General features: G+C 48.3%; 1 protein-coding gene across 2 annotated transcripts; it reads left to right on the plus strand.

Moving 5' to 3' along the window:
• On the plus strand, positions 1–14834 carry LOC118233049 (phosphatidate phosphatase LPIN2-like). 2 transcript variants are annotated; one of them, XM_035428371.1, is made up of 19 exons: positions 1–317; positions 1740–1940; positions 2782–2877; positions 3648–3997; positions 4342–4410; positions 4835–4958; positions 5327–5600; positions 5982–6143; positions 6855–6948; positions 7050–7119; positions 7221–7313; positions 7618–7694; positions 8189–8330; positions 9238–9386; positions 10214–10300; positions 11119–11271; positions 11954–12068; positions 13843–13946; positions 14188–14834. In XM_035428371.1, the coding sequence occupies exons 1-19, from the start codon at positions 66–68 to the stop codon at positions 14330–14332; spliced, it is 2757 nt and encodes a 918-aa protein (XP_035284262.1). In that variant the 5' UTR covers positions 1–65; the 3' UTR covers positions 14333–14834. The 2 variants fall into 2 exon arrangements, with proteins under 2 accessions (XP_035284262.1, XP_035284263.1); XM_035428372.1 differs by lacking the exons at positions 11119–11271; positions 11954–12068; positions 13843–13946; positions 14188–14834 and adding an exon at positions 11051–11091.
• The last annotated feature ends 1069 nt before the right edge of the window (positions 14835–15903 follow it).

A 15903-nucleotide genomic window follows, 5' to 3' on the forward strand; every position in this document is an offset into this window, starting at 1 on the left:
GTGAAGCTGTCGGGAGTGAAGCTGTCCCTCAGTGCCGAGCGGAGCGCTCCTGCCACACGACCCAGATGGAGAAAGCGGCGGGATTCAAACCGGCAGCCTCCGGCCCTGCGATGCGGCGGTTGGCTGATCTGAGGTCGGTGCGCTCCGTGCCGGAGATGCAGCGGTCGGCGGGGCTCAGGAAGGTCTCCTCCGTGCCCGAGGTGGGCGCCAGGGCAACCGGACTCAGATCAGCGCCCGCTGGTCGCCCTGGCAACCTCAACGAGGAGGACAGCAGCGGCCCCGACGACTCCTCCTCCGTCAAGTCCTCCTGGAGCCTGGTGAGTCCGGGAGAATTTGGGGAGAGGTCTGTGCGAGGTCCGGAAGAGGTCTGGGAGAATTCGGGGAGAGGTCTGGGAGAATTCGGGGAGAGGTCCAGGAGAGGTCTGTGTGAGGTCTGGGAGAATTTGGGGAGAGGTCCAGGAGAGGTCTGTGTGAGGTCTGGGAGAATTTGGGGAGAGGTGCGGGAGAGGTCTGGGTCTGTGTGAGAGACGGTTCAGAGAAGGTGGGGAAGGTGTGTGTGTGTGTATAAGTGTGGAGCTGCAGTGTGTGTGGAGCAGGTTTTGCTGGTACAGGTGTGTGTGTGTGGTTGTGTAACAGGCGTTTAGCAGGCCTGAAATAGATGTGTGGTGGTCTGTAACGACTGTGTAGCAGGTCTGTAACAGGAGAGTGTAGGTGTAGACCAGGTCTGGAATAGATTTGTGTAGGTGTGTAATGACTGTGTGTAGGTGTATAACAGGTGTGCAGCAGGTTTGGAACAGGTGTGTGTACTGTGTAGGTGTGTTACACGTATGTGTAGTTGTATTATGGGTGTGTAGCAGGTTTGGAACAGGTGTGTGTACTGTAGGTGTGTAGCAGGTGTGTGTAGGTGTATAACAGGTGAGTAACAGATGAGTAGCATGTGTATGTCCTCCTTAGACAGTGATGTTTGCTGTTTGTGTGGACTCTGGAAGAGAGACAGCAGGTAGGCTCTAGCTGATTAATGTGAAACTCAAACAGAAATTCAGCCTTTTAAAATCATACTGTGCAAAATCACGAGCAGAAAAATAATTGAGTTCATTGTGTATTACAGTATATTAATAATGGGAAAACAGTTTTAATGATTGTTTTATTACAAAGAGCGTTTAAGTGTGAGTAATTCCAGTCTGTACAGGTCCAGTACTGCTTTTAAAAATATTTATACAAAAGTGCGTTGGATCGGTCATTTTATTGAGAAATCGCAGGCAATGGGCCATTCAAAATAGCCATAACACAACAGCTCAAAATGACCTAATCTTACTGGTGAGAAAAACCTCAACGTCTGACTGGGGACAAAATGATCTGAAATAGTACCAGGTGTCGCCACCTGGTGTGGAGATGTTTGAACTGCAGGGAGATTATCGGCCAGGGTGGGACCCTTGGCCTGTAGGGCAGTTGTGTTGTAAAAAGCATTCAGGCTGGTAATGCCTTCAGTTTTAGAAAGTGCATGAAAAATGGTCAGACATGAAAAGTGCTTTCCCTTTCAAAGCGGGACAGGTTTGTAATGTGATTGTAAAATGGGTTTGTAATGTGGTTGTAAAATGGATTTGTAATGTGATTGTTAAATGGATTTGTAATATGGTTGTTAAATGTGTTTGTAATGTGATTGTTAAATGGGTTTGTAATGTGGTTGTTAAATATGTTTGTGAAACATTTTAGAGTGCTCTCTGTGGCTCCCCCTGCAGGTGGACACCATGACCTACGTGGGCCAGCTGGCAGGCCAGGTCCTGGGGACGGTGCGGGACCTGTATAAGGGCATTAACCAGGCCACGCTCTCGGGGTGCATCGACGTGGTGGTGGTCCGGCAGCCCGACGGAACCTTCCACTGCTCCCCGTTCCACGTGCGCTTCGGCAAGCTGGGCGTGCTGCGCTCCCGAGAGAAAGTGGTGGGTGGGGACAGTGCTGTGATGTCATAATGGGGCGAGGAGGGGACAGTGCTGTGATGTCATAATGGGGCGAGGAGGGGACAGTGCTGTGATGTCATAATGGGGCGAGGAGGGGACAGTGCTGTGATGTCATAATGGGGCGAGGAGGGGACCGTGCTGTGATGTCATAATGGGGCAAAGTGCGACAGTGCTGTCATGTCACAATGAGACAGAGGGGAGGACTGTGCTGTGGTGTCATAATGGGGCAAAGGGTACAGTGCTGTGACATCATAATGGGGCAGAGCAGGGTGGGGAGAGGTTACAGACAGGTCTCAAAGAGAAAGCAGTGGGTGGGGGACATCAGTAGTGGGAACTCTGACATCATGAGGGGGCGGGACCAAGTGGACCCAGGGGCAGAGACATCCACTGAGTTGTGTGAGGGTCCCTTGAGGTTCTTACCATCTGTTGTTTCGTTAAAAACACACAAAAACAACCCTGCAAAAATGTGCAGGCACTCTGTGTCTTCTGAAACTGAACTTTGGTACAACGCTATGTTTGATGTTCTTTTGGTGCTGTATATGGTAAAGACTGCTGTCAACAGTCCAGAACAGCATAAGAGAATGTTCTGGTCACAAGCCCTGTTTTCATCCAAAGCACATTCCAATGTCTTGTTAAAGGTCAAAGGTCATGAGGTCAGCAGGGATCGCATCTCAGTCAACATTGACAACTGTCACGTTAAACATGGCACTGTTGACAGTGCACGTGCAGTTGTTCACAGAAAATGCATTCGCTCACGATGGGGGTCACGGGCTCATTTTGGGGACCCCTGGCCTCGTTAACAGCCCCTCTCTGTGCCCTGCAGGTCGATATCGAGGTGAACGGGGCTCCAGTGCACCTGCACATGAAGTTGGGGGACAACGGAGAGGCCTTCTTTGTTCAGGAGACCGAGCAGGAGAATGTGAGTGCTCGCCCGTGTGCTAGCACAGTAAACACCCTGAGCAATGGCAACAAACAGCCGGGGGGAAAATAGCCCAGGAGGTAAGAGGAGTCTGGCAGTCGGAGGGTTGCCGGTTCGATCCCCCGCCCGGTTCGATCGAAGTGTCCTTGAGCAAGACACCTAACCCCCTAATTGCTCCCAACGAGTTGACTGGTACCTTGCATGGCAGCCTTTCACCATTGGCGTGTGAGTGTGTGTGTGTGAGAATGGGTGAATGAGAGGTATCAATTCTAAAGTGCTTTGGATAAATGCGCTATATAAATGCAGTCCATTCACCATTTACCATAGTGGCAAACCAGCAATTTAAACTAACAGCCAATGGTAGGACAGAACTTCAAACTAACAGCTAATGGTAGACCAGAACTTCAAACTAACAGCTAATGGTAGACCAGAACTTCAAACAAACAACCAATGGTAAATCAGCATTTTAAACAAACAGCCAATGGCAGACCAGCACTTCAAACAAACAGCCAGTGGTGGGCCACTGATTAAAACACTAAGGAACATACTTTCAATTTGAACACTAATAATGGGCCATCGGTTTTCCAATCTTCAGCCAGGAGGCAGAACTAATTAGTGAAATCAGCTTGGCTGAGATCATGGGTGGAAGAAACACCTGGCAGGACTTTTCCTTTCTGAACCCTGGAGGTTCCACCTCTGGGCAGCACTAACAGGAGTTTTTTGTTACTGTGGCTGAATGTCCGTTTTGTTTTCTGTTTTGGTTTATAAAGATTGTTCCAGCATACCTGGCCACCTCGCCCATCCCATCAGAGGATCAGCTGTCCTGGATCCAGGACTGGAAAGACACAGTGCCTGGACCAGAGTGCATCCAGAACCAGAACCAGGTCGGCGAGGGCACGGAGGAGGACAGCCCCTCCAGCGTTGAGGAGGTGATGGCGGTGAGGAAGAGGAGACTGAGGAGGAGGAGGAAGACCAGAGTGGGTGGAGATGGCGATCAGACGCCCCCTACTGATGCGGAGGAAGAGGAAGAGGATGATGAAGATGTGTCCAACGTCGAGGGAGAGGAGATGTTTGAAATGGATCTGAGCTCGGACGAGGAGTGCGTGGAACACAGCTCCAGGTGACGATGAAGAGATCTTACCTGTGTCTAATCTTTCAGACTGTAAGCAATTAAGATGTAGACATACTTTACTAACACCCAAGGGGTCAGGATCACAAACAATCACAGACAAATATAATGACAATAAATATGTGGCTTAGAATTCAACTGATATTAAAGAAAACCATTTAGCCTGTCAGTGATTTAAATTAAACACTTCAGTACTTACACTGAAAACCAGCGGACACTGTGACCCGCCAGGATTGGAGTTTGAAATCCCTGGGTGAGGAAAAACGTCAGTGGTCTCAGATGCATCTTTTCATTATCAATGGCAGGTGATTAACTACATATCCCATGATCCCTAGGAAAGCTACAGTTCCTGCAGTGCCGGACACAGAACGCAGACGCTCCCTCCTTTTCCCCGATTGGGAAAGGTGAAGCTCTTTCTATTTCTTTGAATAACTGTTACAGAATCATTCTGTCAGTGGACTCGTGAATCAGTTTCTCTGTCTGTGAGAGTTGTGTTACATACAGTATACTGTCATTAGCATTGAGTAGATACACTCTGTGATTATGATCTAAGACATTCCTGACCTCAGAAAGAAATTGGGGACCTTTATTTTATACAGTTTACTATCATCTCACATAAGAAACAACAAGTGTGTATACGTATTTGTGTGACTGTACATTTGTGTGGGCATGCCGATGTTTTTGTTTTAATGCATATGTGTTTTTGCGTGTGTGTGTGTGTCTGTGTGTGTGTGTGTACATGTGCGTGTGCTTGTGTTTGTGTGTGCATGTGCTTGTGTGTGTGTTTGTGTGCGCGTCTGTGTGTGCGTGTGTGTGTTTTCCCCTCAGTCCAACACACTCGCCGGTCTCTGTAAAAGATGATGTGGAGCTGGGGGAAGAGCCTGCTGACAGTGCGTTGTGGGCGGAGTCTTACCTGCAGTGGACATGGGACGAGCTCCCAGAATGCACCGCGGTAAGGGCTGTGGCATGGCTGAACATTCACACACACTCACACACACACACACACACACACATGCTCACACACACACACTCACACACACACTGCTCTCCCCGCAGGCTGCAATAAAAGACCAGTCTCTCTCTCACATGCACACACACACACACACACACTCACACACACACTGCTCTCCCCACAGGCTGCAGTAAAGGACCAGTCTCACACACACACACACACACACACACACACGCTCACACACACACTGTTCTCCCCGCAGGCTGCAGTAAAAGACCACACTCACACACACACACACACACACATGCTCACACACACACACACACACACACACACACACGCTCACACACACACTGCTCTCCCCGCAGGCTGCAGTAAAAGACCAGTCCGAGCCCTCGGAGGAAACACACTTCCACGTCATCCTCAGTTCGGACGCCATGGTGACGTGTTCAGAAGGGGAGGAGGAGGAGTCTGCCCCCCCATGCGCCATCGTGAAGCCCAAAGCGCACGTCCCCCTGGCTCCTCAGGCCCCCCCTGACCCCACAGTGGCCCCCCCTGCTCCCCCCATGCCAGCCATGGGCCCTGCCCTGGATGAGACAGAGCCCCTCCCTCGAACCCTTTCCTCATGCAGAGAATCCTCAGGTAGGCCTCTGTCGGGTCTGATTGCCTTTAATGCGTTTATTTATTTTATATGGACTCTCAATGCTGTCGATAGGACTTCACAAGTAACCCTCAGCTCTGCCTTAAATGTAGCTGATTTCTTGATCATTCAAAGGCATTTTATTCAGCTTACTTAATATTTATTTTATATGCTCTATGTGAGCTAGCTCCTGACGCAGTGACTTTGTGGCTCTCCCTGACGCAGTGACCCTGTGCAGAGCTGTGTGGGTGTGAGCCAGCTCCTGACGCAGTGACCCTGTGCAGAGCTGTGTGGGTGTGAGCTAGCTCCTGATGCAGTGACCCTGTGCAGAGCTGTGTGGGTGTGAGCCAGCTCCTGACTCAGTGACTCTGTGGTTCTCTCAGACAGGGATCAGCACCAGAGCCTGCTGACCTGGCTGGACGCGACTCACTGGAACATCTCCCCCCAGTCTGTGAGCAGCGCTGACAGTGGAGCGGAGTGTGACCTTCCCAACGTCACTCTGTCCCTCTGCGGCGGGCTGGACCAGGACACACACATCTCTAAAGGTGATTACTGCTCTTACAGATAACACACACATCTTACAGATAACACACATCTCTAAAGGTGATTACTGCTCTTACAGATAACATACACATCTTACAGATAACACACATATCTAAAGGTGAGTACTGCTCTTACAGATAACATACACATCTTACAGATAACACACATCTCTAAAGGAGAGTACTGCTCTTACAGATAACACACACACCTTTAAAGGTGAGTACTGCTCTTACAGATAACACATACATCTTACAGATAAAATACACATCTCTAAAGGTGAGTACTGCTCTTACAGATAACACACACATCTTACGGATAACACACACACATCTCTAAAGGTGAGTACTGCTCTTACAGATAACACATACATCTTACAGATAACACACACACCTTTAAAGGTGAGTACTGCTCTTACAGATAACACAGACATCTTACAGATAAAACACACATCTCTAAAGGAGAGTACTGCTCTTGCAGATAACACACACATCTCTAAAGGTGAGTACTGCTCTTACAGATAACACACACACACACCGCTAAAGGTGAGTGTAGAGCTGAGTCAGTACACACATTTTTACAGGTCTCATTGGGAACACACACTCACATCTCAATGATGATGATTGTGATTGTGATGATGATGATGATAATGATGGTGATGGTGATGATGATTGTGAGGATGGTAATGACAGTGACATTTTGATTCATTTCTACAGAAAGCTTTATGAAGCACATGATCACATATCAAGAATTTTCTGAAAACCCGGCTCTCATCGACGACCCGAATTTAGTGGTGAGAATTGCTGACAGGTGAGCTGAGATGGTTTTAAAGCTCCTCACAAATTCATTTTTATTTATGCTTTAAGACATAAAACTCTTATCAGTTCCTAAAACACATCTACGTTTTACAGATACTACAGCTGGGCGTTAGCTGCACCCCAGATACTGAGTTTAGGGGTGTTCCAGCAGACCTTACCCGAGGTACAGTAGAGCTTCCCTCTGAAACTGACCTTTAACAGTGACCTTTGCCCTCTGACCTCATCGTTCATGGACGGCTGACCCTGTTGCTCCACCTTCCTCAGAAAACAGAGGAGGCCTGGGTCAAAGAGAAGATGTCAAAGAAGTCCAACGGCTGGTGGTTCTGGCGCAAGACTGCGGACGACACCACAGAGAAGGTTCGTTCTGTGTGAAACACTCCCTCTGTTATAACTCAGTGTGGAATAGTGTTGTTATTAGAGCTCAGTGTGGGATAGTGTTGTTATTAGAGCTCAGTGTGGGATAGTGTTGTTATTAGAGCTAGTTGCGAGATATTCTCTGTGGTGAAAGGTAGCACAGGATTGTTTCTGTTCCAGCTGAGTGGTTGATGATCTTGCTAGTACAGGTCATGTTGAAACGGTCTCTGTTGTACACGGGGTAGTTTCTTCATTCCCCAGTCATCCTGTTTCATCTCTTTTTTTCTTTCCTACTCTGTGCGCACAGCCAGCGGCCAAACCAAAGATGCCTGAGCCACAAACTGGAGATAGCCCCGCCCCCTCCCTCAAAAGCCCCGCCCTACAGTGAGTACATAGCCCCGCCCCTCCCTCAAAAACCCCGCCCTACAGTGAGTACATAGCCCCGCCCCCTCCCAAAAAAGCCCTGCCCTACAGTGAGTACATAGCCCCGCCCCCTCCCTCAAAAGCCCCGCCCTACAGTGAGTACATAGTCCCGCCCCCTCCCTCAAAAGCCCCACCCTACAGTGAGTACATAGCCCCGCCCCCTCCCTCAAAAGCCCCACCCTACAGTGAGTACATAGCCCCGCCCCCTCCCTCAAAAGCCCCACCCTACAGTGAGTACATAGCCACGCCCACATCTCCCAGCATTGTCTTGGGCTTTGCTTTAGTGTGAAGAGTCACTGAATATTATATAGTTTTTATCATTATGCTGTCCAGTGAACCTGGAGAGATGTAGTGGATCTTGGGATCCCGTGTCATAACAAGGGGACCGGCGTATCTAAGAGCGTGACGTGTCATCAGAAGGGGACCCGATTATTAGCTATCCTCTGTCCTTCCAGGATAACGATTGGAGGAGAGTCGTCCAGCGATGGGGAATCTGAGATGGGCGGAGCAGCCGTTCGATCTGAGCACGTGCAGACGGAGCCCGCTGGCCACGCCCACTCATATAAGAAGACCCTGCGCCTCTCCTCAGACCAGATAGTGAGCCCCAAACATCGGCCTCTCTTAGCGGCACTGTCCCCTTCCCGCAGAGCAGGGGTTGCCAGCTCCAATCCTGGAGGGCTGTTGTGCGTCTGATGCGTTCCTGCTCTTAAGCGCTTAATTTAAGTCACTGATTGGTTAAGGAGTCTGCGGACCTTGTTTCCGAGCCCCAAACTGGCTGCTGCTCGAAAGGAAATCACAAAAAACTGGCACGGAATACAGCCCTCCTGGACTGGAGTCTGAGACTCTTCTCAAAACTCTTCTCTACGCTACTCCCGTGGTGGAAAGAGCTCCCCAGGACAGCTAGAGCACGACACTGTTTGTCTTCAGCCATAAGCCGAATGAATCCTGTTTGCGCAGTGCCTAGGCGCTTGGCTAACCCTGAGCTCTGGCCATTTATAATGGGGTAAACAGCCCCTGCTTATGCTACACCTAACACTCAGTGTTAATATAACAACCGCAAACATATCTGCACTGCCTCCTAACTCTCCTAACTATTCCCTGATACATATTCGGTCTATGTAAGCACTCCTCCCATTGGTTTGACCATATGAGCAGGTTCGTAGCGAGACAGGGAGACGTGCCACGCCCCAGTGTTTTCATGTGAATTAATCGCTAGACTCGCTAGTATGCTTGTGAGATTTGAGGTGTCTCTATGCAAGGCTAGGGTGGGCCAGCAGTGCGTCTCCCGCCGAAGCAGAAATGGAACCTACGGCCTGTGGTTGTGACAGCGCTGACTCATCAACTCTGCTTTTTACCTGAGCTTTTTCCTCAGCACTTTTTTTAGTCGCACATCGTATGTCACTCGGAAGAATGTGCTTCTGTGTGTGGGACGCACGCGTTGGTGGAACCTGTCCTCAACGCTTCCCTCCAGACTGCGACCTCACCCCGCTCTCTGTCCTCATAGGCCAGTCTGAACCTGAGGGAGGGGCCTAACAGCGTCATCTACAGCATCACCTCGCAGTACCAGGGCACCTGTCGCTGTGAGGGCACCATCTACCTGTGGAACTGGGACGACAAGGTCATCATCTCCGACATCGACGGCACCATCACCAGGTGGGCTTCAGTTCTGAGAGCAATATGATACTATGCTACGACTAATGCTAATACTAATGCTAATGCTAAAACTAAGACTAATGCTAATGCTAAAACTCATAGTACTAATGTTAATGCTAATGCTAAGAATAATACTCAAAGTAATAATGCTACAGCTAATACTAATACTCATAGTACTAATGCTAATACCAATGCTAATACTAATACTTATAGTAATGCTAATGGTAATTAAAATGCTAATACTAATGCTGCTGCTACCACTACTACTACTGCTACAAATAATAATAATAATAATAATAATAATAATAATAATATAACAGTACATACACGTGTCTGTGATGTGTTACACAGTGTAGGCTTATTCTTATCTGAGCTTATTTTAATAAATGAGGTCGTTTCAGTTTGAAAACAGTTTGATTTTTCTGTAATGATAAAAATAAAACCACAGCAAACAAGGGAACAATTCTTTGATGTGACCAGGGAGCTAATCAGAGTAATTAAGCAGCAAATGCCCAACCGTTATTTACAGACACGATCTGCACATCAGTAGTAATGGCTGTTGTAACTTTTACTCTCATGGTGTTCCATACAGGAACCACAAACAAACAGCAGGGGGCAGCATTGGACACATTATCTTACTGCATGAAGTAACAGACTATTTGGATGCACGCTAAAAATACAGATTTAACATTAGGAATAGATATATTCCAAGTACAGTATACTCAGTACTCTCTCTCTTGTTGTGTGTGTGTGTGTGTGTGTGTGTGCGCGCACCTGTGTGTGTGTGTGTGTGTGTGTGTGTGTGTGTGTGTGTGTGTGTGTTTCAGGTCAGACGTCTTTGGGCAGATCCTTCCCCAGCTTGGCAAGGACTGGACCCACAAGGGCATTGCACAGCTCTACCATTCCATAGACCAGTGAGTCATACACACACACACACACATACCACACACACTTACTCACACGCACACACATACACACACAGCACACCACACACACTTAAAAACACACTCACATTACATTGATTTAGCAGAAGCTTTTATCCAAAGCGACGTACAAACACACACACAATGCACACACACACACACTCAACACACAGACACACAGACATACACACACAATTTTGTGTCCCTGTGCGATTCTCTGCTCCCGTCAGATTGAATAACACCAGAGGAACATGCAGGTCTGTGGTGAAGGTTTCTGCAGGACAGGAAGTAGTCACAGAGACGCCGACAGGGGAGACAGGAAGGAGTCGGGTCTCTGGAGAGCTCTGGCGTGTGCCAGTAGTGATTACTCACATGGGGTGACACACACACACAGACACACACGCACACACGCACGCACGCACACGCACGCACACACACCTGCACGCACGCACGCACGCACACACACACCATGTCTGATCTCAGCTGCATCTCTGTGTGCATCTGTTTCTGCAGGAATGACACTTCCTGTGTCTACAGGAACAGGTATAGGTTCTACTTCCTGTGTCTGCAGGAACAGGTATAGGTTCTACTTCCTGTGTCTGCAGGAACAGGTATAGGTTCTACTTCCTGTGTCTGCAGGAACAGGTATAGGTTCCACTTCCTGTGTCTGTAGGAACAGGTATAGGTTCCACTTCCTGTGTCTGTAGGAACAGGTATAGGTTCCACTTCCTGTGTCTGTAGGAACAGGTACAGGTTCTACTTCCTGTGTCTGTAGGAACAGGTACAGGTTATACTTCCTGTGTCTGTAGGAACAGGTACAGGTTCCTGTACTGCTCAGCTCGAGCCATCGGCATGGCGAACATGACGCGCAGGTACCTGCAGTGGGTGAGGGACGGCGAGGCCATCCTGCCTCAAGGGCCCCTCATCCTGTCTCCCAGCAGCCTCTTCTCCGCCTTCCACAGGTACGCGTGCTGCCTACACTCCCAGAATGCTCTGCTGTAACCCGCTGCTGCCTACACTCCCAGAATGCTCTGCTCTAACCTGCTGCTCTCTGCACTCCCAGAATTCTTTGCTCTAACATGCTGCTGCCTGCACTCCCAGAATGCTCTGCTTTAACCTGCTGCTTGCTGCACTCCCAAAATGCTCTGCTCAACCTGCTGCTTCCTGTACTCCCAAAATCCTCTGCTTCAACATGCAAACACATCCAGCTATATCGCCTCTCAATTCATCATCATTATAAGTACCAGCGCATGAGTCCATAATGGTGACTTGTGGAGGGAGGGGGGCACAGGGGGGGCTAGATAGAATTCAGGAGGGTAACAGCTCTGGGAGAGAGACTGTACAGGTATTTAGTCTGTAGGTAATCAGAGCAGGAGGTCCAGTTTAGTTGGTAAAATGGGGAGCGTTGTTGGGCTGAATGGCCTGTTCTCATCATCAGGTTACGTCATGTTATGATGCTATTTCTAAGCCTTAGATCACTGTCTGGCCGAAGAGGCCACGCGTCGTGTGTCCAAGGCCAGACCCGGCTCCTGACTGACAGGAAACCGCCCAAAAAAAGACAGACGCTACGTCCCTCTGGGATTTCCTCCGCATGGAGGGCGAGCGAGTCTGAGTGTCTGTGCCTGTCCGCTCTCTCTCTCTCAGGGAGGTGATCGAGAAGAAGCCGGAGATTTTCAAGATCGAGTGCCTGACGGACATCAGGAACCTGTTCCACCCGAACGCCCGGCCGTTCTACGCTGCTTTCGGAAACCGGCCCAATGTAAGCGCCTGCTACCCTTACACACTTACACCCTTACACCCTTACACCCTTACACCTTTCCACACTTACACCCTTACAGCCTGCTACCCTTACAGCCTCACACCCTTACACCCTTCCAGCCTTACAGCCCTACACACTTACAGCCTTACAGCCTTACACCCTTACACACTTACCCCCTTACACCCTTACACACTTACCCCCTTACACCCTTACACCCTTCCAGCCTTACAGCCCTACACCCTTACAGCCTTACAGCCTTCCAGCCTTACAGCCTTACACCCTTACACACTTACCCCCTTACACCCTTACAGCCTTACCCCCTTACACCCTTACACCCTTACAGCCTTACAGCCTTACAGCCTTACACCCTTACACACTTACCCCCTTACACCCTTACACCCTTACACACTTACCCCCTTACACCCTTACACACTTACCCCCTTACAGCCTTACACCCTTACACCCTTACACACTTACCCCCTTACACTCTTACACCCTTACACACTTACCCCCTTACACTCTTACACCCTTACACACTTACCCCCTTACACCCTTACACCCTTACACACTTACCCCCTTACACCCTTACACCCTTACACACTTACCCCCTTACACCCTTACACCCTTACACCCTTACACCCTTACAGCCTTACAGCCTTACAGCCTTACACCCTTACAGCCTTACAGCCGTACACCCTTACACCCTTACAGCCTTACAGCCTTACAGCCTTACAGCCCTACACCCTTACACCCTTACAGCCTTACAGCCTTACAGCCTTCAGCCTTCCAGCATTCCAGCTTTACAGCTCATCTTTCCTCCCAAACAACATAATCCAGCTTCAGTGACTGTACAGCACGTCATTGATTTTTCTGTACAGTCATTTTCCTGTTTACGCAGAGCCAGCTCGCATCAAATGAGCTCCCCCCTCTGAGTCAGGTTTTGCTCAGGGTAGAAAGTTGCAATAACAATAAATAAAAATAATAACATAAGAACAGTAACACAGTAACAGATGTATTTCTGTATTTTCATACACATGTATGTGTGTGTGCGTGTGTAAATGTTTGTGTATAGGTAAATAGGTGTGGTGTTGTGGTTGTATTCCATCACTCACTGTCCCTCAGACTGTGGCAGGCAGCAAGAAACTGCGCTGCAAGTGTAGAGTACTCCGCTCTCTCTCTCCCTCCCCCACTCTCTTTCTCTCTCTCTTGCTCTCTCTCTCAGTGCAGTGTTAATGTCTCTCTCTCTCTCTCTCTCCCTCTCTCTCTCAGTGCAGTGTTAATGTCTCTCTCTCTCTCTCCCCCCTCTCTCTCTCAGTGCAGTGTTAATGTCTCTCTCCCCCTCTCTCTCTCAGTGCAGTGTTAATGTCTCTCTCTCTCTCCCCCTCTCTCTCTCTCAGTGCAGTGTTAATGTCTCTTTCTCTCTCAGTGCAGTGTTAATGTCTCTCTCCCCCTCTCTCTCAGTGCAGTGTTAATGTCTCTTTCTCTCTCTCTCTTGCTCTCTCTCTCAGTGCAGTGTTAATGTCTCTCTCTCTCTCTCTCTCTCCCCCTCTCTCTCTCAGTGCAGTGTTAATGTCTCTCTCTCTCTGTCAGTGCAGTGTTAATGTCTCTCTCCCCCTCTCTCTCAGTGCAGTGTTAATGTCTCTCTCCCCCTCTCTCTCAGTGCAGTGTTAATGTCTCTCTCCCCCTCTCTCTCAGTGCAGTGTTAATGTCTCTCTCCCCCTCTCTCTCTCAGTGCAGTGTTAATGTCTCTCTCTCTCGCTCTCTCTCTGTGCAGGATGCCTTTGCGTACAGGCAGGTGGGAGTGCCGGTGTGTCGCATTTTCACCGTGAACCCAAAGGGGGAGCTCACACAGGAGCAGAGCAGGGGCAACAAGTCATCGTGAGTAGAGCCAGCTTCTTACTAACCTGACCTACGTGTGTGTGTGTGTGTGTGTGTGTGTGTGTGTGTGTGTGTGTGTGCGTGTGTGTACAGTGTGTGTGTGTGTGTACTGTGTACTGTGTGTGTGTGTGTATGTGTGTGTGTGCGTGTGTGTACAGTGTGTGTGTGTGTACTGTGTACTGTGTGTGTGTGTGTGTGTATTAATAATTATTTGACCCAGTCCTGTGCACCTCTCTCTCAGGTACAGCAGGCTGAGTGAGCTGGTGGAACACGTGTTCCCCTTGGCCAATAAGGAGCAGACCTCAGCCCTCACTTTCCCAGAATTCAGTTCGTTCTGTTTCTGGAGGCAACCAATCCCTGAGCCCTGCCACGAGGACCTGCTATGAGAGGCCACGCCCCTTTTCTTTAGGAGCGAACCAGTCACTTGAGTTCTGGCCCAATCACCCACTCTAAGAGACCAAGCTCTAATTTTCCTATTTGCCCATTAAATACAGTCTATTCAGTAAGTGTTATCAGGCCAAACAAATACATTGAAATGCCAGTATTGTTACCAATGGCTGATGATGTTGGGGTTAAGGTTACAGTCTGTGTAGTGCTTAAGAACTCATTGAAAGGCCAGTTAATGACATGATTGTGATTATATAAACCAGCTTCATCCCTTGTTCAATATTCAATATCATACTGTAATATTGTGTATTTTATAATGTAATATATGTAATTATGTTAATAATAGTGGTCCTGTTTGGAAGGGCCAATGGGTGTCACTCTGGGTACAGTATGCATGAGATTATGTTTTTACACAGTGATTTAGCTTTTTCAACTTCACGTGTGAGTTTTGCCTTGTATTTAATGTGCATTTCCTGTGACATTAAAATGTGTAGAGATCAATGTCTAGTGCTGTCATCCTACATAGCTTTGAAGCTATTGGTTATATTCTGTATTAAATATGCAGAACTGAACACATGTTTTCTGCATAATTATATGAAAATGACTTAAGGAAGCCCACACTACTCTGTAGGTGACTGAGAGGTACAAACATCAGCACTTCTCAACAAGGTTTTGAATTAGTTTTTTTGAAAAATAAAATCTTATCAGGAGTAAAGACTTGCAATATAATTTAGGCTAATGAACACTGTCACGTTGCTAATGAGCTGTTTTTATGAAATTCTAAAGGGGAAAGGGTCCTTCCTTTCCAAATTTAAGCCCTGACATAAACCCTGACTAAAACACAGAAAGTTCCCAGAAGGTTTGGGAACACCATGGTTTGATTCCAGCGTGGATGTGATGTAATGTTATGATATGAATATCCCCCAAACAATCTTAAAAAACTTTATTGAAAACTTCTTGGAAAAAAAGTTCTTGGAAAAACATTTCATGTAAATAATGGTGCAGGGATACCCAGAAATATGGAAATATTTACATGTTGGGAATGTTGACTGAAACTTTACAGGAATTTCGTTTGGGAACCGAAATATGACAGTTGGGACAGTGTCCTTGGGTCTCCGAGTTTTACACGTGTGAGAGTCAAAGCAAACTACAAAGTCCACGTCCTCCAACCCCAGCGTAGTCTGTTTTTGTGTTTGCCATGGCGATCCACGGGAGTTTCTGCTGCCAACAGAAGCAGAGTCCACTTCCCTAAATTTTGGTCTTTTTTGACCTGAAACGCCCTGGTGGGGGAAGGGGCGGGGGGGGGGGGGGGGGGGGGGGGGGGGGGGGGGGGGGGGGGGGCGGGGGGGGCTGGGTTTCCTTCCAGCAAATCTCCTGATTTAAGTTCCATAATTTTGAGCTGAAACAGATCTTAACGCTCGTCATTACCATTTGCGTTGTCTTTAGTTTTAATGGCCGGGTGTCGACACCTTCATACACGTTCATCCCCGCTAACACAAACAGTTCTCACAATGTTGCTGCCATGTAGTGGCAATGTCATAACAACACTGAAAAAACCTTCCAGCAACAC

Source organism: Anguilla anguilla, chromosome 8 (genome assembly GCF_013347855.1).
Source record: "Anguilla anguilla isolate fAngAng1 chromosome 8, fAngAng1.pri, whole genome shotgun sequence".
Classification (NCBI taxonomy): domain Eukaryota; kingdom Metazoa; phylum Chordata; class Actinopteri; order Anguilliformes; family Anguillidae; genus Anguilla; species Anguilla anguilla.

Bases quoted from the DNA above. Each gene is read 5' to 3' on its own strand.
- LOC118233049 (XM_035428371.1), top strand. From the start codon at position 66: ATGGAGAAAGCGGCGGGATTCAAACCGGCAGCCTCCGGCCCTGCGATG. The intron at 5,601-5,981 runs GTAGGCCTCTGT...TGGTTCTCTCAG, and splicing joins CTCATGCAGAGAATCCTCAG to ACAGGGATCAGCACCAGAGC. The intron at 10,301-11,118 runs GTGAGTCATACA...CTGTGTCTGTAG, and splicing joins CTCTACCATTCCATAGACCA to GAACAGGTACAGGTTCCTGT.